The 24,986-nt window shown below is 39.6% G+C and overlaps 1 protein-coding gene across 2 annotated transcripts in view; it reads left to right on the top strand.

Annotated features, from left to right (window-relative positions):
• Positions 1-24,986, top strand: part of LOC126161452 (calpain-5-like) — a 323,178-nt gene that overhangs the window by 56,200 nt on the left and 241,992 nt on the right. For both annotated transcript variants that reach the window (XM_049917273.1, XM_049917272.1), the window contains exon 2: positions 10,198-10,384. In XM_049917273.1, the coding sequence (XP_049773230.1) occupies positions 10,211-10,384 (174 nt within the window). In that variant the 5' untranslated portion in view covers positions 10,198-10,210. The remainder of the gene's footprint in view (positions 1-10,197; positions 10,385-24,986) is intronic.

Below are 24,986 nucleotides of genomic sequence, written 5' to 3'. Positions count from 1 at the left end.
AAAACAAACTTTATTAACATTCTGTACCTTCATTCTCCATGTCTACAAATTTATTTCTCAACATCATCACCCTGGCAATGAACACATTTATCCCTGCAAGAGACCTGTTTTCTGATACCATCACTGTTGAATGTTTGACTTTGTTGATGGAGGCACGGCCTCATCTCTGTTTGCACTGCTTCATCACTATCAAAATGACATCCTTGGAAGTGTTCTTAAAGTTTCTCCACTGATGCTGTCATGTTTTTGGGGTCAAGATGATGAACACAGCTTTCATCACCTGTCAGAATGTTGTTGAAGAATCCATTACTCTCACACTCAAAACACAAAGAAGTAGTTGAAAGATGTCCAGTCTCCTCTGTTTCATGTCAGAAATGAGCACTGGAGGCACCCACCATGCACACAGTTTTCTGCACTGCACCCTGCAACAATGTCCTGTACACATTCTCATGATTAGACCTCAGACTTTTAGAGTCTAAAAATCTTCAGCTAGGTACCTAAAATAGGTTCTATCACTTACAGAAATAGGTTATCAAAATCTGACATTTTATTGTCTAGAAAGATAAATAGATTGACAAAAATCCACATTATGTTATTCTCCATGCCCATAATTATAGTCACAGTAAATAACTAACACTTTCTCCAGATTTTTCTGTTAATAGCATCTTACATGGCAAGAATAAGCATTTCACGTCAACAGATCTCACCGGAGCATATTTAAATGTGGGACCGCACACTCATGTTCTGTTGATTTACCTGATAAGATGTCAGCCACTGTGCAGATGGTGGTCAGTCCTGGGTTTTCTTGTAGCACTGTCTTTAGTTTCTCACTGACTTTCATGCCAATAGAACCTGGGACCAAGTCGATTTTTTCTGTCACCCCTTCTATCAGTCGCAGTTACGTGTAGAGTGGTTTCCCTGAATACTCAGAGGTTTAATAATAGGGACCAAAAACGCATAATGAGATTTTATGTATGCAATATTGTTGGAGATTGTTGGATCCTTTAGAGGATCTTTAGCTGAAGTAATGCTCACTGCTTACCCCTGCAATTTAAGAACAATGTTCTTAATTTATTCCAAATCCTCGCTGGAATATTCTACAGCCTCTGCCACATTCCCCAGTGAGGAAGTCTCAGTTCTGGTGGAAGTGATATACTGGGAAGTTCCTCACAAAATAACTGGATTCTTGGGGGGTGCTTTAATAAAAACCCTTTTGATGTGGAAATTAGGGACATATTGTCTCAGCTACACGATTCATGGCATGGGCAAGACATGTGATTTAGAGCAAGGCTGGGTAAAATACTTTCAACAATTTAACAGGAGCAATCATGTATGCAGCTGAATCAGTGTAGATTACAAGTACTTTATTTTCATCTAGACTGTTGGGGAAACATAATTTGAGAGCTTTATTAACAAAGTGAGCAATTGTTCCCTGGGTAGACCTTTTTAGCTGCTGCAGATCAGATGAGGTACAGAGAGAGTGTCAGGATCTAACTTTCCAACAATCAAATCAGCCACATATTGACCTTGTCTGTCAGTTGTCTCATCGACAGAGATCCATCTGTGTGAATCACCTATATCTTCCCTTATCCTGCTCAATGTATTTTCATATAAAGTATCTAAACAGTTAGTTCTTGCTCAGTGTGGATTCTGATGGAATGCTGTGGTGACAGTATTTCTCTAGAAAACTTTTGAACTGGCTATTTTCAGCTGTATTGAATGGTGTGTTTGCTGCAACGATGGCTCGACACAGGTCGAGATGAAATGCGTTTTTGCTGTTGCGTTTGGTTTAGTTAAAAATGCTGGTTTCAAGTTTTATTTATATTTTAAATTTGCCTGATGTTTAATCCCTGCAACATGCTGACTTAAATGCGACCTCTGTTCAGAACATACCTAAAAACAAAAGAAATGAGATATACCTTGTGGAAGAATTTACGTATGAGATCTACTTAGCAAAATTAACTTATTTTAAGGGGTTAGAAATAATGTTCTCTGAGTGGGCATAGCAGATAAAAGGCTAAAATTTTGCTTACATCTTTGTTGCACACATTGCGGTGAATAACTTCTGTCCTTAGATAAATCAGGAAATTCTTGTAACCACTGATAAATAAGAGATGATTTGGAGCTGTCTACTTTCGGCATGCTTGACTTTCCACAAATACACTCTCACTGAGAAACATTTCACCACATCCAAACAGCACACTGACCAACTGTATGAAGACAGTGCAGTTGTTTTAAACATGCTGTTCCGACAGGCCAGGAAGGCATGGAGGCAGATCACAAGGCTCCGCCATGCCCTGCCGGCCCATATGAGCAGGGTGGGCTGTAACAGCCTGGCATATGCTGTCATTGTTGCAGTAGGGGAATGAACTGTTTACCATAATCGCGGAGACGCTGGTAAACTGGTGCCAACGGGAGTGACCCAAGGTCAGAGTAAGTTTGTGCATTCAACAAGGAAACTGCCGTGCCCGTATCTACTTGCAGTTGTAGTCGGCATTACCGAACCGACACCTCGATAAAGAGTTTGTGTGCCGATGCGTCGGGAGCCTGGCCTGATGAAACTTCCTTACTGGCAACGTCCGTGTCCTCTGTACCTGCTTCCTTCGATTCTTTTGAGGCTGAGCGGCAAACTTTAGCAGTGTGTCCTTTTTTATTACATTTGCGACAAACGGCCCAATGCTGGGGGCACTTCGACTGATCATGATGTATATAGCATGACGCACAGGACGGTAACAGGGGCCGGCAGCCGGAACTCTGTTTACACGTGCGGGAGCGGCCGTAATGGCCGGATTGTACCACTCGCACATCGTCCACCCCAGACGCAGTGGATGCGGCCGCACCGCACTGAATCGCCGTGACGTCGCACCCTGCTTCCAACTGTTGACCTGCGGCGTGAGAGACTTCATACGATTGAGCAATGGACAGGACTTCCTCAAGGGAAGGGTCTTCCAACTGCAGGGCCCGTTGCCAGACCTCCCTATCAGGGGCCGAACAAACAATGACGTCTCGCACCATAACGTGGTCATACGACTCTCGTGACTGCTCCGTGACAAAATGACACTTGCGACTAAGACCGTGCAGGGTAGCGGCCCAGGCCCGGTAAGACTGATGGGGCCATTTCTTTCATTGATAGACGTCGACCCCAGCCACCACAACATGCGTGTGGCGGCGATAATATGAAGACAGCAATGAACACAATGCGTCAAAAGACAAGGACGAGGGTTCCTGCAATGGGGCTAGCTGCCGCAAAACTTGGTATAGCGAGGGAGATATCCAAGACAAGAAAAGAGTACGACATACCTCTGCATCGGCAACATGAAATGCCTGGAAATGCTGCCGAAGGCGATGTTCATATGCGTCCCAATCCTCCGCCGTCTCGTCATACGGGGGAAAGGAAGGAGGGAACGGCACTGGAGCAGACTACGTGGAGAGTAACGCCGGAAGCGCTTGTGTCATGGTTGCCATAAGCTCCTTCTGCTGCTCAACCAAAACCTGCACTAAATCCTCCATGGCGTGGATAAGCTGCGAAACTGGAACAACAACGCAACACGCGAAAGAACGACCCTAATTGTCGCCAATTGCGTATTAATGCGATTCACATTGTCCGTCGCACTTCACACAGTGTAGACTGGGAAATGTCTGTTAGGCATGCCCGATGTAAAACTGACTGGGCACAGCCCGTGTTGCCTGATTTGTTGTTGTTCCGCCAGTAGAGGGCGTGGCCAAATTCTCACGTGCCCTCTGGTGGACGGGACTTTACTTGCGGCAACTACTGTCCGTGATGCGCCGTGCCGATGTGCGCCTCCCGCTATCTTTCTGGTGGCTACTGCAGCTGTCTGACTCATGATTGGCGTTCACACTTGCAAACAAACCAGTTATCATTCAATTACTGTTTTCTAATTAGCCAGGAAGACCAGAAGAGTAGTTTTAGTAATGCAAATTTTATTTGACTGTTTTTTTAAAAATGAGGTACAGTCAGGTTCTAACATGAATTTATGTATTTTTAAGATTTTTTAAAATCAGGTAAATCAGATTCTAACATAAAATTAGGTATTTTAGGTACTATAAAGTTACAATTTTCGATAAAATATTTGCATAATTCTTAACTGGGAAGATCACAAGAAAATGTTAGTTATAAAAAATTTTATTTAATTGGATTTTTAAAATTTAGGTACCATCAGATACCAACCTGAAATTAGGTATTTTTAGGTGCTATAAAACTAGCGTTTTCAATCATAAATTGGTGTAATTTGTGTATGTGCAACTTTTATTGCCTTTATTTAATGAGGAAGAAAATAGGTTTTTACCTAAAATCCAAGGTCTACTCATGTTACACCAAACCTAACTGAGAGCTGTGTCTGTGTTATCTGATGATTTCCTCTGATGAATTCATCATCCTAATTCTGATGATTCTCATTGATTGCTGCATACCGTCATCTACTCTGTCACACACATTGAGGTTAACACCACTGGTTCCTTCATTACAAGCATGAATAAACCATCATATATTACTGATGTTGATAAAATCATCACTGTATACAGCTATTCATTTCTCAGTGTATTTCAGTTGGAGGCACGTTTTCTGCTGTTAGAACCTCTATTCAATTACTGCATGCTGTTTTTATGCCCTAACATATTAAGCTACACAGTTACATTTTGCACTCTACAATTCGGAGCTGTCTAAGCCCACTAGTGGGAGTGCGTTGCAACTTGTCCCAGCAAAGTGGGAAAGTTGACTGAGTAATATGTATGACATGTAATATCTCAGTCAATATTGAGAACAGGACAAAAAATGCAGATGCACTACTTTTCAGCACGCACTCGTAGTAAGCACTGCCCAGTAACAGTATGTTGTGGAGGGAGAAGTTGTGGTTCTGGGATGCCTGTGTCACTGAGAGGTGTTTCTACAGTATCAGGTTTGTGATGGTTAGGGTCTGGCGGAGCCTAAAAAGGTGAAAGTTGTTGTGAATGTATTCAGAGAACGGAATTTTTGTGGTTGGGTCGTTGGGCGAGGATTCCATGGTATAGGCAGCATTTAAAGAAAGGGATGTGGGATTGGGTTTTAATTGTCCTTACCTCAATCTCCAGTAATCCACTATCCCCACACCCTCCACCCAACAGTTTTCCATTCCTCTGTCCTGTCACCCCCTCCCAATTCACATCCCCACGTCACCTTCAGTATGCGCTGTCATTAACTAGCTTCGACAACCGTGTATCACATAAGTAGCTTGTGCACCTGCCACACCTCCTCCCCCTCACTCCTTCTATATTCCTAGACAGCAAATTGGCTGTTTTCTCTCCAAGCGACTAGCCACCCCACCCCAACCCCTCTTCCTATCTCCCAATTTTCTCCCCCACCACTCATCCCACCTGAAACATGTGTGGTCCCTTTCTCCTACTGTGTTTACATACCACCAGAACTTTCCTGCAAAGATATCTTATCATGTACATGAGTGTATAATGTAAGTACAATAGAACATCATGGAATTGTTTATTAAGACATTAAATTAGTTTGTTGTACCTGAAAGGTTCATTTTATAGTTTTACATAACAGAAAATGAGCTAGCATCTGATTGACGTAGTGTAACATGGTGTGTTCTACAGGTTTGCACACTGGGAACTCTTCTTTTTTTATATACATTAGTAATGTGCCTTCAAGTGCAGTACATTATTCTAAATCTTTTTTGTGTACAGTTAATATAAGCATAATGATCACAAGCTTAGATCATAAACTGTATAATATTGCAAATTCTGTAAAAGCTGATTGTCACTATTATGCAGACACTATTTCGTGACAGTTTTAGGTGGGGAGTGCTGAGAACTACGGTTGCACAAGATACCAGTAGAGGTTGAGCCTGTGTCAACTGCAGCAAACAATTGCATTGTAGCCACTGCCAAATGCTTTGTGTACTCCAGTTTGGTTTGTCTTGTGGATTGCTTGTTTTTTTTTCCCCCCCACTTTGAAGTGAGTAAGAGACTGATACTGGTGCATAAATGGATTCGAATGAGATACTCACCACAACAAAAGGAATCAGCAATCCCTATGACTGTTATGTCAGTTCTTCTTTTGTGGAAGCACAGAAGATGGATTTAGGATCACAGCTCTGTGAGAGGGAGGCAGCACTTTTTCCCTCTCACCACTCCTCTCCTTTTGGGCAGTCTAAGTTCCAGTTTGTTTACAGTCCTGGCCAACTGCCACAATATACTGTCTGCATAATACCTTAACAATCTCGTACTTTCAAAATATGTAAGATGTTATCCTGCATAGCTTGTTGGATTAGCTTTCTTAAATGAAAGGATGTCATTGAGATTCACCTATATGTACATACATATTCTGCAAGCTACTGTGTGGTATTTGGTAAGGGGTACCTTGTACCCCTACTATTCATTTCCTTTCCTGTTCCACTTCTAAACAGACCAAAGTGATTGTCTATATGCTTTGTACGAGCCTTAATTTCTCTAATCTTGTGTGTCAGTGGCAGTAGAATTGTTCTGCAGTCAATTTCAAATGCTGGTCATTTAAATTTTCTCAATAATATTTTGTGAAAAGAACATTGTCTTCCCTTTCAGTTCACAAAGCATCTCATTAATACTCTTGTATTGATCAGACCTACTGGTAACAAATCTAACAGTCCACCTCTAAGTTGGTTCGATGTCTTTCTTTAATTCAACTTGATGATGATCCCAAGCACTTGAGCAGCATTCAAGAATGGGTCGCACTTTGTTGTGTACGCAGTCTCCTTTACGGATGAACCTCATTTTCCTAAAATTCTCCCAATAAACCAAACCTTCTCTACTAATGTTATGACATGCTCATTCTATTTCATATTGCTTTGCCACATTATACCTAAACATTGAATCAGTGTGACTGTGTTGAGCAGCACCCTACTAATGCTGTATTCAAACATTACAGGTTTGTTTTTCCTACTCATACACATTAACTTATGCTTTCCTACATTTAGATCAAGCTGCCATTCATTACACTAACTAGAAATTCTAAGTCATCTTGTATACTTCTGCCTTCACTCAATGATGACACCTTTCCGTACTTCACAGCATTATCATCAAACAGGTAAAGACTGATGCTCACTCTGTCCATAAGACCATTATTGTATATAGAAAATAAGAATGGTCCTATCACACTTCCCTATTATACTTCTGATGATACTCTTGTCTCTTATTAACACTCACAGCAGAACATGTGTTGTTGTGTGATTGCTGATATTTGTCACTGTTTTTATCATGTTAGAATGTAATAAGTGCAGTATAACCTGTTAATTTTGTACAAAAGTGTTATAATTTCCTTTCAAATACACTTTTGTCATAATATATTATGCCTACACAATAACTGCAACAAACCTACACTCTCAAATAATAAGATAAAGATCAAAATTTTATTTTGCATGACATCTTGGTGAAAAAAATTGAAAGTCTCTGATTAATTTCTGTCCATCATCAACATTAAATAACTAAAACACAAACAACTAGAAGTATAAACTTTGAGTATGCCACTGCAAGTCTAGTTACAAATATTTTGAATAATCAAGCTTGTAAAACAACAACAAACTATTTAAAGGACACAATTTTCAGTTTATGGCTGTAGAAGTTTTTGTTCCTCTGTTGAAATGTTGATGTTTTGCCTTTGTTATTGCTATGTCAAGGCACAGACAGTACATACCATAGGGAAATTAAGTGGTTGACTTTGGTTTATTCAAGAATTTTAGGAAAGTATATTTTATCTGTAAAGGAGACTGCATATACAACAACTGCTCAAGTTTTTGGGATCCCCATCAGGTCAGAGTAAAGAACGACATCAAAACCATTAAGAGGTGGGCTGCTAGATTTGTTACCAATAGGTTTGATCAACACGTGAATGATATGGACATGCTTCATGAACACAAATGGAAACCCTTGGGGTAATATGATGTTCCTGTCATGGAACACTATTGAGAAAATTTAGAGAACTGTACTTGAAACTGACTGCAGAATGATTCTACTGCTGCAAACCTAAATTTCATGTAAGGACCTCGAACATAAGAAAACAGAAATTTTGGCTCATACAGAGACATACAGACAGTTGTTTTTCTCTCATTCTAGTTGCAAGTGGAACAAAAAAGGAAATGGCTAGTAGCAGTACAAGGTTTTTTTTTTTTTTTGAACTCCCAGATCAGATGTCAGTAACTTGCTGCCACAGTATTTCAAAGCAGAGCCTTCTGGCCATCTTTAATTGTACACCCAGAAGACCACACAAAAATATCGCTGCAGCAAGTTACTGACAGCTGGCAGTTCGCCTGAAATTTTATGGAACAGTCTACACACCAGGAAAGTCTTAAATTCCACCATTCACATATTGCCTGAACTTGGCTATTCACATACAAGTTGAACTACAAGCTGTACCCACTGATGCATGTAAAATAATGCCTAAGCCTGGACTATTCAGATGCAAGATGAAAGATGATTTATTTCATCCTGCAGGTGAATGAAATACAACTTGTATTGCAAGCTTCATGTGAATAACATTATATTATTTGTCAGTGTCTGAAGCTGTTGTCTCCATTGCTGTGAAGAGGGACACAACTGTATGAGAGTATCATTACTTATATAACTTATACCTGCGTCATCTCAGGCATCAAATATATGTGCTTGACGGAGTGCCAAAAATGTACAAAGCCATAAGCAAAAGATGCTATCTTTGAAACAGTTCATACAGGCTGCAGGCACCTATTACAAGAAACTATCTAAACTGACATGGGAATTAATTCAAGGCAGTCACAATGTGCTCATTGAAATAAAATTTCTGGCAGATAGCAGAAGTGTTTTCAAATATAGTTCACAGATGGTTCTCCTTAATAACTCCTTCTATACTATAGCAAAATTCTTGACTAGAAATCAGTAGTCAATTACAAGCTAGAAAATGGCCTAACATTCTTTTGTTCAGTTGATATGTTCCACATCATAATGTTTATCGTGAATATGACTTACGAAACATGGAATTAACTAAAACCTCTCAAAGCGTACAGTTCCAAAGCTTACACATTGAATGAGTTGGTGCAATGGTAAAGCAATGGACTTGCACTTGAAACGACTGTGTATCAAATCCCTATCTGACCATCCACATTTAGGTTTTCCTACGGTTCCCTTGAATTGCTTAAGGCAAAAACTAGGCTGACTTTGTGAAAGGGATAAGATTGATTTCCTTCTCAATCCTTCTCCAACTCAAACTTGTACTCCATCCCTAATTACATCATCGTCAATGGGGTCCTAAATCCTTATCTCCTTCCAAGGACCACAGAAAGTGCAAAAGTACCTGAATTTAAAATATAATGATCAGCAAATAGAGAAAGTAAATTCTTCAAAGCTCTTCAACTCACCTAAAATACAGACAGGGATCTTATCAGAGCTTTGTGTTTAGAATACTTCTAATCATTATTATATTGAGGTTTCATTTTCCAAGGACACATTCACTATCAAAGAATTTTTTTTTTTTTTTTTTTTTTGCTTCAAACCGAGTAATCTGAATTATGATCGGATTACATCAGACATATTTGTTCACAATTCTCTTCCTGAAAACATAGATACGCACACTGACTTCACAGAATATTTCTCCATTATGTGCTTTATTTAAGAAAATCCTTTCCTCTACAAAGCAGTGGCCATTGTGAGCTCCAGTCAAGGTTAAAATGAGATTAGCACTACAATAAAGTAAAATTTTTGTCTTTTGTAGAAAGGAGTATATTATTCAAACACAAAAGTGTTCGGTGGAGTTCCATTGGACATGAGTAGCATCAGTAGTACAACTTGACAATTTGAGATCTGATTGAAAGGATATCTTTTTAAAAAGTAATTTTACTCATTATAATTTTTTTGTAAATAAGTAAGTGTAAACTGCTAATTTTTTACAGGAATGTCACATTAATGCATATGTTAAATTGCAGCTTAAGTTCTACAGTTGTAAGCACTATATTAATTAGTGTATTAACTTACATCATGGGCTACAGTGGTGTAAGCCATGTAATTGTACTATTTTAAATACATATTACATTAATATGCGGCTATTGAAAATGCTTTTCTTTTTCCCTTCTCTATCGAATCTTTTGAACTCATGTGTCTTGTGACTTGTGTAACGGTCGTAAATGTTTTATTTTATGTCTTTAAATACATAGTACTATTTCCATAATGCTATGTCTATTCATTCAGGGGCTTTCTGAAGATGGTAAGAAGCAGGATGAAACCAAAACATTACAGGGGTCAGAAATATGAGAGTCTGAGGAAAAGACAAATGAAGATAAAGAAGCCATTTAATGACCCCCTGTTTCCAGATATAAAATCAAGTATTGGTAACACTGAATCTATTCCTGACAATTTAGAATGGAAAAGGCCAAGTGTAAGTGACATTTTCCTTTTCTTTATCCACAACACATTCCACAATTTAACTTTTAAAAAAATGGATGTGAGCCAGAAACTGATTTTTTTTTTAAATGTCCGACTGTAACTGTTAATTATGTCACTATTTAAATACTTTAAGGAGTAAATTTTATTCTAAAATTTGTATATATGCTACATATATATTTAAGAACCATACAGCATTTGGACTTTTTTTGTCCACATTCTAGTTATCTACCAATCTTCTATTCCCATATAACCTGAAGTCACGTGCCGCGAATCTGTCCATATGTTCAGGTAATCCTAGGAACTGCTGTATCTGGTAGGGATTTTGGTACAGCTTTCTATAATAAATGGATTAATTCCTGAGGAAGGTTTGTGTACATAATTTATAAACATTTTGTGCAAATTGACTGAACTGTGTCGTATTAAAGTTCACCACCATTGTGCAAATGATGACATTGCCATCTAGCAGTTAATAACAGGTCTCCTTGGGAACACAGCTTTGTGCATCATGACATAGCCCCAATCAAACTGAAAGCATGTATTCTGCTTATGTTAATTTATTGACAACAGGCTGAATATGTTTGGTGCAGTGAGCTCAATGTCGACACTCCTTAATGTAGTTTGATATTATTGTTTGGACACTTTGAAATTGTATGTAAGACTGGTAAACAATGTCCACTTTCAAGAAGCAGATATAGACCTTTTACAATCATAAACAAATATTTCAATGTATCATTTACATTTTGTGCAGAGCAGTGTATAACGTAAAGTGCACCAACTGGAATGTGGCAGCATTGCTCATAGACTTTGGTGGATATGTGAGCTTCTTACAGGAAGAGATAGAAATGGTGTACAATCTTCTTGACATCTTAAAAGTAAAGGGCGGAAAGGGGTTCAGAAAGTCCTTGTGGATGATTACAGAATTTTTCTAAATACTTGTACAGATGGTTTGGGGAAACATTAAAAATAAAAGGAAAGAAAAGAAAGATGACAATTTCCGACTGCCAATTTCTACTTCTATCAGATTAGCAATTGCAATCATCAATTGTGATTCATTGTAAATTCTTCGAATAGTGGACAGTGAATTAGTTAACTGCGTAGTTATAAATATGCCCAATAATGAAAAGATAACTGCTTCTTCATCAAGCTGTGATGAGAGATTATAAAATGTGAAGGAATTAAATACTGTTGCCAGATAGTCTCATTTGAGAACAATTTCATAGCAAAAAACATGTAAATCCAAAATCAGAAAATTTTAATTGCTTATGCAAAAATTAAAACATTTTCTGAAAAATCACATCAGCATGGAGTGCACTTTTGCATATTTTACATAAAGTAAGTTTTTCAATAAGACAACATGACTGAAGTTTCAACTTTCTGCTCGCATTCAATCAAACATAGATGGGGAAAAGATTTTTTGTGTGACAGAGCAAAAAAGTTTGCCACAAGGGGTCCAAGATAAATAATTGTGCCAATGACTCCGAATGATGAACCAGTGCATACTCAGCTTTACAAGAGGAATGCTGTCATGAGCTACAAGTCTAGATTGTCAGGGGTTTTGTTCTTTATCGTACTTTTGTTGTAACCTTCGGACATGATCCACTCAGTCAACCTCCGATACATGATGTGCTAAAAATTAAAAGACATATGCAATATCCATCTCTCTCTCTCTCTCTCTCTCTCTCTCTCTCTCTCTCTCTCTCTCTCTCTCTCTCTCTCTCCCCCCCTCTCCCCCCCTCTCTCTCTCCCTCTCACACACACACACACACACACACACACACACACACACACACACAAACGGGCGCACACGCACATGCACACACACAATTCAGATAGAGTATTTAAATTGGTTGTAAACAGATTAATTAAATCAAGTTGTGCTCCCATCACTTTCAAAAGATGTTATTCCAGATGCCAATCAAAAATGGAACAGGTAACATTTCTTCTGAAAACTTCTTGGTGTATGCTGCTTTTAAATAATATGAAAGTGATGATGTTTTGTTACCTAATGTATTATACCCCGACATATTTTTGAGAATAAAAGCACATAGCAGAGACTTTATATTTTAATGATACAGTACAAAATAATATTCATGCTGAAAATTCATTTCTAGAAGAGAAGCAATAGCAAGGTTGACGGTTATGTTGAAGGAAAAGGGGAGGGCAGCATAACTAAAGTGCATGGCTATAAATGGCACGCAAAAGGGTTTCCTCCAAAATGGAGGGAAGCAAAGAAATTGTCCTAAAAGACATTATGTTCATTTTGCAATGACTTCAAGGGGTCTTCAAACAGGGGACTGAAAAGCACAAAACACAATTACCAAGAAAAGCCCCAAAAGCTGCAAAGTGTAGTTCATTCTGGAACAACTGAGAGCTGTACATAGGGCAGTACTGCCATGTCACAAAGGATTATATCAGTCTGCTTTACTGTAAAAGCATTGCATAATCAAGTAAGATTGGAATTTTTGTAATGAGTTGACCTATGGCCACTGCCTTAACATATGCAGCATTTGTGCTGGGCAGGATGACTTGTACACTTCAGTGAATGACAGGACTATGCCAGCAGTGGTATAGCTAATGGTAGGATCGGATCACCCATGCTGCATAGCATTCAGCAGTGCAATCAAATAAACAATGTGTGACACCTCAGGGAAACGTTTTGTGTCTTGGAGGAGAGGAGGGGATGGGGGTGGTTTAAGTATCTTATTTACGAAGATTGGCTGATGAGGTGTAACATTCATTTGTAGGCAACTTGACTGGCACCTGGCCCACTTCAGTTGAATAAAGCTTGCTCATTTATCGTATATGAAGTGCTCTACCTGATTAAACACATATGCGCATAGTTGATTGTTAAAATGCAAGCAAGAAGCAAGACTCAGTTAAAGAGTCCCAACAGGATGGGTATTCTGTCAGGTAGCACCTACCCCCTTCTCTGCACCCCCCCCCCCCCCCCAATCCCCCTCCCAACCTTTACACCTGGTCTCCGATGGCCAATCTGTCTGAAAAATTAACAGAAACAGTTAATTATTTTGATTTTAGAGTATTCAACATCATTCTTATTACTATCCTCACTGAAAATAAACGCAGTCTTTTATGTCAAAGTCCCATGGGCACAAATTGGTAACTTTTGAGAGAATCTTGGACAGATTCAATTATTGTGAGGATGACCGTGTTTTAGCATACTGTATTGAATCTTATCCACCCAAGGTGAGATAGCTGATTGCAGTTCCCACACTGTGAGTGATGATTATACACCTTTGTGTTGCTTGTCAGAAAACTCAGCATATTCCTCACTGTAGCTTCATAGTACAGCTAGAATGTGGGGCATCGGCTTGTTAAACTTAGATTTGGAGGAGTGTTCCCCTATTGTATGGGGTATGTTTTCTGTAGTGGAAAATACAATTTTTTTAAAAACAGTTATGAGTTCACATATTCATCCTTCTACTTGACTCGACAAAACTGCATCTTCAATGGACCACATATATAATTACTTCTAATTTAATTTCTTGTTTTTCCAATAATTTTTGCTTTATTCTGGAGGTGGAAATCAGACTCCTTCTTTTGAAACATATCTGTGCTCATATTTTCATGTTCCTCAAACTTCATGTCTCTGCGATCACTTCTGATTTCTTGGAACCAGTTGCACCAGGAACATTTTTGATGGTTGAGATATTCAAAAATTTTCTCTCATATCCAGCTTTCATTCATCCATTCCAGATAGCTGTAGAACATCATACTGTGTTTTCTCATAGTTACATTTAGCAGTTCAATTTTCTTGTACAGATCTTCATTCCTGTATTCGTCAGTGCATTTTATTGGCCCCAATATTTTTCTGAGAATTTCCCTTTTTTCCAATGTTTTCTGTTTCTCCCATCTTGGTCAAACCAGGCATTTGGCTGCATATAAAAAGTCTGGTTTTAGTACTGCAACATAGTGCTGTAACTTTGCCTGAACTAACCTCACTAAGCTCTATTGTGATCTAGTTTTTCCATACTCTGAACAATGGATATCCAAGGTTAGAATATTGACTATTATAAAAGTATAGATCGTTACTCACTGCAAATATGGCACATTGAGTTGCGGACAGGCACAACTAAAAGACTGTTATACACCAATGTTTCAGCCAAAGCCTTCTTCAGAAAAGAAAGAAAAACACACACACACACACACACACACACACACACACACACACACACACACACACACACCAGGTAATCTGGATCTGGCCAGATTTCAATTATTGTGTTGAACAAAATCAGCATTCTGGATGAGGCAGGGAAGGGGGAGAGAAGAGTGCTGTCTGCCAGTGCATGCAGGAATTAGAAGGCCATTGGAGAAGGCTGCCTGGTGCAGCTGTGGGGGAGGGAGGGGGTGGGGCATGAAGTGGCAAAGGCGAGGAGCAGAGACACAGAGAGGGGGGAAAAGCATGGTTGATGAATTAGCAGAGAGTGGTGCACAGTGGGAGTAAGGGTATGTGAAGTGGGAGGAGATAATTGGACAGAGGAGGTGGAAACTGTTGGTTGGAAGGTGTGAGGACAGTAGATTAATTTTGCGAGCAGAGAATTTGTTGTAAGAGTAACTCCCATCTGCATAGTGCATAAAAGCTGGTGATGGAGGGAAGGATCCAGATGACCTGGGTTGTGAAGCAGCCATTGAAGTCAAGCATGTTATGATCAACTGCATTTTGTGTGACAGGGTGGTTTACTTTGCTCTTGGCCAGAGTTTGGCAGTAGCAATTTGTCCAAGTGGGCGATTGGTAGTCATACCAAAATAGAAAACTGTGCTGTTATTGCAGCAGTTGATATATAACATGACTACTTGCACAGATGACTTGGCTTCTGATAGGGTAGGATAAGTCAGTGACAGAATCAGTGTGTGGGTTTGACAGGTCTTGCATGTGGGTCTTCAACATGGATATGATGATATCACCAAGATCTGGACTCAGGGCAGAGATACCTTATCTTCATTCCCTCACAACCTCAACATATTCTCTCCCATCTGCTCCATCTCAATCCAGTGTACCACCTTCCTGGACATTGACAGCCTCCTCTATGATGGCTCCGTCAACACCTCTGTCTCCATTAAACACATTCACTACCAACAGTACCTTCACTTTGACAGCTGCCATCCCTTCCACGCCAAGAAATCCCTCTGATACAGCCCAGCCACCTGCTGACATCTGACATTGTATTTGCAGTGACAATAACTCCATTGCCCAGTGTGCTGAAGGTTGCACAAAGGCTTTCCCAGACAGACACTAGCCCCCAGATCTAATCTGCAGATAGATTTACCGTGCCATATCCCCACACATTCCCAATCCTCCCATCACCCCCAAGAACCAGTTACAAAGAAGCACCACCTTCATCACTCAGTACCACCCTGAACTGGAGCAACTGAACAACATTCTTAGTCAGATGTTTGATTATTTATCAAGATGTCCTGAAATGACAGACATCATACCCAAAATCCCTCCAACCCCTTGTAAAGTTGTGTTCCATCACCAGCCCAATCTCCATGACATCCTAGTCCATCCCTCTGGCACTCACAGTACCAGCACCCTTGACACAGCGATCATATCCCTGTGGAAGGCCCAGGTGCAAGACCTGCCCAATTCATCCACCCAGCACTTGATATTCCAGTCCTGTCATAGGCTTATCTTACCACATCAGAGGCTGGACCACCTGTGAAACCAGCCATGTCATATACCAGCCCTGCTGCAGTCACTGCACAGCTTTTTATATTGGTATGACTACCAATCAGCTGTCCACCGTGATGAATGGCCACTGCCCAATGGTGGCCAAGAGCAATGTGGACCTCTTGTAGCAAAACATGCAGCTGAACTAACATGCTTGACTTCAATGGTTGCTTCACAACCCAGGCCATCTGGATATTCCCCCACACCACTAGCTTTCTGAACTGCACAGATGGGATTTATCATTACAACACATTCTCTGCCCCCAAAATATACCGACCTCAACCTACAATTACCTACTGTGCCTACACCTTCCACCCAAAAGTTTCTACCCTCTCTGTCCTGTCACCTCCTCCAAATTCACATCCCCTAATCCTCATTATGGGCCTCTCTTTACCAATGCACCCACCAGTATTTTCCCCTCTCTGCTCCTCTCCTTTTCTGTTCCCCTTCCTCCCCCTCCCCTCCCCACACACACAGCTTCCTACACTGCACCTATTAGCCTTGTCCTGCCACCTTCTAGTAGCCCATGCACTGCCTACCAGACAGTGCACTTCTCTCCCCCCACCCACACCCTGCTTTTGCCCCTTCCCTGCTCCACTTCAGATTGCTGCTTTTGTTCAATGCAACATTTGCAGTGTGGCCAGAGCAGCTGGAGATGGCGATCATATGTGTATCAGGTGTGTCTGATTATGTGAATATGTGTGTGTATTTTCCTTTCTTTTCTGAAGAACGCTTTGACTGAAAGCTCAATGTGTAACAGTCTTTTTGTTGTACCTGTCTGCAGCTCGTCTTTACAGTGGGTAGCAATCTATCCTGTTATAATAGTTGATTGAGTGGAAATAAAAGTTACAATTTCCATTAATTTATGTTCATGTTACTAAAATGTTCATTTGATTATCTTCTGTTATCACTACTATTCATTTCTTGGTCTCCCTCTATGATTTTTACCCTCCACGCTGCCCTTCAGTACTAAATTTGTAATTCCTTGATGCCTCAGAACATGTCCCACCAACCAGTCACTTCTTCTTGTCAAGTTGTGCCACAAACTCCTCTTCTCCCCAATTCTATTCAATACCTCCTCATTAGTTATGTGATCTACCCATCTAATCTCCAGCATTCTTCTGTAGCACCACATTTCGAAAGCTTCTATTCTCTTCTTGTCCAAACCATTTATCGTCTGTGTTTCACTTCCATACATGACTACACTCCATACAAATACTTTCAGAAATGACTTCCTGACACTTAAATCTATACTCAATGTTAACAAATTTTTCTTTTTCATAAACGGTTTCCTTGCCATTGCCAGTCTACATTTTATATCCTCTCTTCTTCGACCATCATCAGTTATTTTGCTCCCCAAAATAGCAAAACTCCTTTACTACTTTAATTGTCTCATTTCCTAATCTAATTCCCTCAGCATCACCCAACTTAATTCGACTACATTCCATTATCCTCGTCTTGCTTTTGTTGATGTTCATCTTATACCCTCCTTTCAAGATACTGTCCATCCCGTTCAACTGCTCTTCCAGGTCCTTTGCTGTCTCTGACAGAATTACAATGTCATCAGCAAACTTCAAAGTTTATATTTCTTCTCCATGGATTTTAATACCTACTCCGAATTTTTCTTTTGTTTCCTTTACTGCTTGCTCAATATACAGATTGAATAACATTGGGGAGAGGCTACAACCCTGTCTCACTGCCTTCCCAACCACTGCTTCCCTTTCATGCCCCTCGACTCTTATAACTGCCATCTGGTTTCTGTACAAATTGTAAATAGCCTTTCGTTCCCTGTATTTTACCCTTGGTACCTTCAGAATTTGAAAGAGAGTATTCCAGTCAACATTGTCAAAAGCTTTCTCTAAGTCTACAAACGCTAGAAACGTAGGTTTGCCTTTCCTTAATCTTTCTTCTAAGATAAGTCGTAAGGTCAGTATTGCCTCACATGTTCCAGCAATTCTACGGAATCCAAACTGGTCTTCCCCAAGGTTGGCTTCTACTAGTTTTTCCATTCGTCTGTCAAGAATTCGCGTTAGTATATTGCAGCTGTGACTTATTAAACTGATAGTTCGGCAATTTTCACTTCTGTCAACACTTGCTTTCTTTGGGATTGGAATTATTATATTCTTCTTGAAGTCTGAGGGTATTTCACCTGTCTCATACATCTTGCTCACTAGGTGGTAGAGTTTTGTCAGGACTGGCTCTCCCAAGGCCGTCAGTAGTTCTAATGGAATGTTGTCTACTCCCGGGGCCTTGTTTCAACTCAGGTCTTTCAGTGCTCTGTCAAACTCTTCACGCAGTATCATATCTCCCATTTCATCTTCGTCTACATCCTCTTCCATTTCCATAATATTGTCCTCAAGTACATCGCCTTGTATAGACCCTCTATATATTCCTTCCACCTTTCTGCTTTCCCTTCTTTGTTTTGAATTGGGTTTCCATCTGAGCTCATGATATTAATACAAGTGGCTGTCTTTTCTCCAAAGGTCTCTTTAATTTTCCTGAAGGCAGTATCTATCTTACCCCTAGTGAGATAAGCCTTTACATCCTTACATTTGTCCTCTAGCCATCCCTGCTTAGCCATTTTGCACTTTCTGTCGATCTCATTTTTGAGACATTTGTATTCCTTTTTCCCGCTTCACTTACTGCATTTTTATATTTTCTCCTTTCATCAATTAAATACAATATTTCTTCTGTTACCCAAGGATTGCTACTAGCCCTTGTCTTTTTACCTACTTGATCCTCTGCTGCCTTCACTACTTCATCCCTCAGAGCTACCCATTCTTCTTCTACTGTATTTCTTTCCCCCATTCCTGTCAATTGTTCCCTTATTCTGTCCCTGAAACTCTGTACAACCTCTGGTTTAGTCAGTTTATCCAGGTACCATCTCCTTAAATTTCCACATTTCTGCAGTTTCTTCAGTTTTAATCTACAGTTCATAACCAATAGATTGTGGTCAGAGTCCACATCTGCCCCTGGAAATGTCTTACAACTTAAAATCTGGTTCCTAAATCTCTGTCTTACCATTATGTAATCTATCTGATACCTTCTAGTATCTCCAGGATTCTTCCATGTATACAACTTTATTTTATGGTTCTTGAACCAAGTGTTAGCTATGAGTAAGTTATGCTCTGTACAAAATTCTACCAGATGGCTTCCTCTTCCATTTCTTACCCCCAATCCATATTCACCTATGTTTCCTTCTCTCCCTTTTCCTACTCTCGAATTCCAGTCACCCATGACTATTAAATTCTCGTCTCCCTTCACTACCTGAATAATTTCTTTTATCTCATCATACATTTCATCAATTTCTTCATCATCTGCAGAGCTAGTTGGCATATAAACTTGTACTACTGTAGTAGGCGTGGGCTTCGTGTCTATCTTGGCCACAATAATGCGTTCACTATGCTGTTTGTAGTAGCTTACCTGCACTCCTATTTTTTTATTCATTATTAAACCTACTCCTGCATTACCCCTATTTGATTTTGTATTTATAACCCTGTATTCGCCTGACCAAAAGTCTTGTTCCTCCTGCCACCAAACTTCGCTAATTCCCACTACATCTAACTTTAACCTATCCATTTCCCTTTTTAAATTTTCTAAGCTACCAGCCCGATTAACGGATCTGACATTCCACACTCCGTTCCGTAGAACGCCAGTTTTGTTTCTCATGGTAACGACATCCTCTTGAGTAGTCCCTGCCCGGAGATCCGAATGGGGGTCTATTTTACCTCCGGGATATTTTACCCAAGAGAACGCCATCATCATTTAATCATACAGTAAAGCTGCATGCCCTCAGGAAAAATTACGGCTGTAGTTTCCCCTTGCTTTCAGCTGTTCGCAGTACCAAAACAGCAAGGCCGTTACAGGGCCAGATCAGTCAATCATCTAGACTGTTGCCCCTGAAACTACTGAAAAGGCTGCTGCCCCTCTTGAGGAACCACACGTTTGTCTGGCCTCTCAACAGAAACTCCTTTGTTGTGGTTGCACCTATGGTACGGCTATCTGTATCGCTGAGGCACGCAAGCCTCCCCACCAACGGCAAGGTCCATGGTTCAGGTGGGAAGAAATGAAACTTCCTGGCAGATTAAAACTGTCTGCCCGACCGAGACTCGAACTCGGGACCTTTGCCTTTCGCGGGGAAGTGCTCTACCATCTGATATATATAGCAACACTGTAACCACATATATGGTAACAACCTCTGTCAGCACATATTAGTCATGCTGTACAGGTGGTGTAGTAGATAGAGTTTTGGGTTAGCATGCAGAAGGTCAGTGGTTTGATCCTGGGTTGAGACATATGTTTTTTATTTGGTAAATGTAGTCCACATGGTATAGGCATGAATTTATTCACATCACTTCATCTTCTAGATGTGAAACCTGTTTTCTTTGTATCCTCCTCCGATGGTCCCATAGGTTAGTACCAACTATTGTCCTTGCCTCCTTCAGGTGCATTATATTTCATTAGGGTCTTACATTACCAGTAGGACTAGTGGCGTGCTTTACAAATAATGCCCAAACTTGGTAACTATTTGTATGTTTATCACCATGATCCCTCTAATTATGCCTTTCAACATTGAGTCTGGTAAGCGCCTGCTGTTTAGTACATATCTCAATACATTATTATGATTATTATTATTATTATTCTATTGATGGGATTGTGGAAATATCACATCTATTACCATTAGAGAAACAGTGCAATTCAAAACCGAACATTTCACAATTAATGGTGTCAGGTAGAGCCATGCAGAACAGTATCTGTCAGAGGGGTAATGCGTATTAGGTGGAACTGCGCACAGGACTGACAGCATGTTTATACTGTGTGCGCTGTCCACCAGACAGGGACTAGTTGCAGGTGGAGCAACATGCCCATGACAGACTCCAGTGTATATGCATACATGTATCAAATTTTCTCATTGTAAACCTCTAAACCAATGTGGCAGATGTATGGCATGCACAAACGATGAATATGTGGATTTGTTTCTGGTCTTTGGTGCATCTGATAACCAGGCTGGTGTTGCCACTCATGAATATGCTGCTAGATATCCTTGTCGATGCCAACCAGATAAAAATGTGTATTATCATCTGGAGCTGTGTCTTTGGGATTCGGGTTCTCTCTTTCCACCATTACATGACAGAGCTCATCCACGTACTCGCTGTACTGCAGCTACTGAGGAAGCTATTCTGGAGGTCATACACCAAGAACCTCAGCGAAGTATATGTAGCATATAGCAAGGCAGCTCAGTGTCTCGCAACACACAGTCATTAAGGTGCTGCACGAGCATGGGCTGAATCCCTATCATTATGCTTTCACTCAACACCTGCATCTTGCAGATTGCCATCAGCAGATGTAATTCTGTGACTAGTTCCAACAACAACAGGAAGCCAACTAAGACTTCATTAACACTGTAATTTGGTTGGATGAAGCAGCATTCACTCGTGAGGGTGTCTTCAATACGCACAATGCCTACCATAGGTGTGAGGTTAACCCGCATGTCACCTGCAACCATGGATATCAAGTTCACTTTGGTATCAACGTCTGGGCTGGAATATTGGGCAACAGGTGTATGTGGCCCTACATGTTGGCTGACTGGTTGACTGCATGAAGGTATCGTGCATTCCTCTCAAACTATCTGCCTGATGCTCTGGAAAATGTTCTACTACATGTTTGGCAAAGGATATAGTTCCAACATGATGGTGCATCTCCACACTATGGAATTAACGTGTGACAGTATTTGGACAATACATTTCCTGGGAAATGGCTCGGATGTGGAGGTCAAGTTGTATGGCTACCGCATTCATCTGACCTAAATCCCCTAGATTTTTTCCTGTGGGGACACCTGAAGGAGCACGTGTACTCAACTTTGCCAATGAATGTGGAAGAATTGGTAATGCGTGTTCGTGCTGCTCTTGTTACTGTGGGCACAGCTTTTCCATGAAGGGTCCAGAGTTGTATGATACAGCGGGTTGCACAATGTTTGGACATGCAGGGAGGTAGCTTTGAGCGTCTGTTGTTCTGAGGACAATGTATTCTGTTGTGAAGATCATGCTGTAATTAAAATGGACATTATTATTGTCACTGGTTGCTAATGAGCTACATCCGAGTGCTCCCATTACATGTATAAATGACAAGTAGATGTTGTGTTATTGTACTGTGCTATACTCTTTAGTATCTCAAAATTGATATTGTTTTTGTAGTTATTCTATCCTATGACAAGTCATTTTATTTCTTATGTGTCTAACCATGTATTTATTGTGTTTGGCATTACAAAATGTCAAGATTTTAAACATGGCTGAAGCAGCAACTGTTGAAATTCTTCACAGTAAATGATGACAGCCAAAACAGTTGCAGGATAAAGATTTATTAAAATTCTTGACCACGGTTTCGGTATATATAAATATACCTTCATCAGAAGTAAAATATCTAAAATTACATCCTGCAATGGAGATTAATAAAACACTTGTGCCAAAGGCGTCGTTAGTAGTTCAAACATCATCTCTATTTATACAACTTGATTATGGACAGAGGGTCAACGCGAATACAACTTAGCATCAGTACTTCGCCTATGAACTATCAAGACACACTCGTCACGATAGTCTCGATAGTGCTAAGCTGTATTCGCATTGAGAGCTAAGGAGAGCAATGCAGCTGTTGCTGAAATATGCGATGCTCCACCCACTGCATACTGAATTAGGTCACCGATAGCCAATCAGGCATACAGGACATAAAACTGGTATTACAGTAATGTGTATACCGCATGGTTACACAAAAGCTAATAACAAGTGAAGAAATAGGTGTATTACATTATATAAATAACTGCTGTAAACAGTATTTCATCAATCTCTGATAAAAAATGTATATAAAAGAGATAACCAACCATAATTGGTTGTAAGAACATTGACAGCCACCTGCGGGGATTTCTCACAAACTCATAGATTGTACACTGTGGGGGATTTCTCGCAAACTCATAGATTTTATGGCAGCAAAAATGGTGGTTAAGTGAAGCTAATGGTTCCCATGGAGACAGTGTGATCCTATCTAATGTGCCATCAAGCAGAAGATAGTTTCAGACCTGCAACAGTGGCTGGATATGAAATATGTACTGGCATGCAAGCCAACACACAGGAAAACATGAGAGGTATTGCATACTGCTCCTAGGTCATAATGCCAATAAAAGTACTGCTTGAGTGATGCCATTATTTGCTATTGAAGTGGCAGGGAGGCATCAATGTGCAAATTTCAGCAGAAGACAATTTCAAAGTTGCAACAGTGACTAGTTATTACAAAATATTTTCGTGCAAGTCAGATGACTGTCATAAGTGTCATATCCCCCGATGACATTGACCAAGTAACCAACAAAGTAATAAGTAAAGTAGGATACATAATACCTAAAGCATGAAAAAAATGTGTTAAAAAAAAGTGTGGCACAAAATCTCATTGACCATTGAAGTAGTCAAAGACATAAAACAGTGAGTGTAAGAAACTGAAGTTTAAAAGAACTGTGAGCGTGTTTGTTTACAGTTATAAATATTTCATGATATTCCATAAAACAGGCAAATACATTGTCAGATGTATAGAAGTATAGGTTACATCGTTACAATATAATACATCATAGACCCATCTAATCAGTCATAAATATAAAACAAAAGCATAAGCAGTGACAGGTTAAAAGATACCATCAATGTAGTTATTTACAGTCACAAAAAGTCTAAAATAGCGATAAGCATGAAGCTACAATTATCATTTGGAGAAGTAAAAGAGGAATAAAAATGAACAGAAGTAAAATAAGTTTCCTTAATTAGTCTAGATCGAAATCATCGTATTACCTCAAGGCAACTGTCATGAAGCAAACTGAGTCCATTAAGATAGTCATGAATAAAAAGTAAAAACATAAGCAGCTATAAGTTTAAAATAAAGTGTACAAAGTTTTATACAGTCATGAAAACATTCCATAAAAAATAAAAGAAAGAATAAAAGAAGAACAGGAGAGCAGGAACATTCTGTAGCAAGTCTTCAAAAAGATCATAGAAATTTTTTCTCTAAAGTCTAACTGCATATGGAGTATGGTCAAGGGAATTTACTTGTAGTCCACACAAATTTCTCTCTCTTCCAATCTGTTAAGTAACAATCCTTTAGGTGCATTATGAAGAACTTTTAAGTTATTCGTTATAGATCTGTCTGAGTGACTGTCACGTGGTAGGTGTTGGCCAAATACTGAATTGTTATGAGACATACCAGAAGTGTGTTCTTTATAATGAGTAGTGATGTTCTGACTTGTGTGGCCAGTGTACTGTTTGTTGCAGTCTTTGCATAATGTTTTATAAACACCAGAATTTAGATAGATATTACTGCAGTTTCCTGTTGTATGTTTCAGCCTATTCTGCAAGAGGTTATTAGTAGTAAAGGCCATTTTCAAATTAGTGTTCCTGAACAATTTATTAATTTTGTCAATATTTAAACCGGTGTATGTCATTTTGGAAAGTTTGCTTTTGGGAGTAGTAAGATTGTTGTCAGACTGTTGAATTTACAAAACAAATAATCAACTTCATTACGGTTAAACAGTTAGCTTTGGCAATTTGCTTTAAAATGCTTAGTTATTTGCATTAATAATAACAACAGTGGTAGTGGACTTCCTGTAAATGGTAAAACAATGTTTACCACTACAATTTTATATGATCAGATCTAAAAAGTTGATGCTGTTGTTATTTTCATGCTCTATTATAAAAGTGAGATTAGGATGAACATTACTTAAAATGTTAGTGAGTGAGTATACCTAGTTTCTGGAACCCTTATATAACAACAAAGTATCATCAGCAAGTCTCTTAAAATATAAAATTTTATTTGTGATGTGTGGGTTGATCTTGAAAAACGGTAATTCTACATTATTAACAAAGATGTCAACTAT

The sequence above is a fragment of the Schistocerca cancellata genome, chromosome 2 (assembly GCF_023864275.1).
Source record: "Schistocerca cancellata isolate TAMUIC-IGC-003103 chromosome 2, iqSchCanc2.1, whole genome shotgun sequence".
Classification (NCBI taxonomy): Eukaryota; Metazoa; Arthropoda; class Insecta; order Orthoptera; family Acrididae; genus Schistocerca; species Schistocerca cancellata.
The sequence above is the reverse complement of the archived record's forward strand: the minus strand, read 5'-3'. Positions and strand labels throughout refer to the sequence as shown.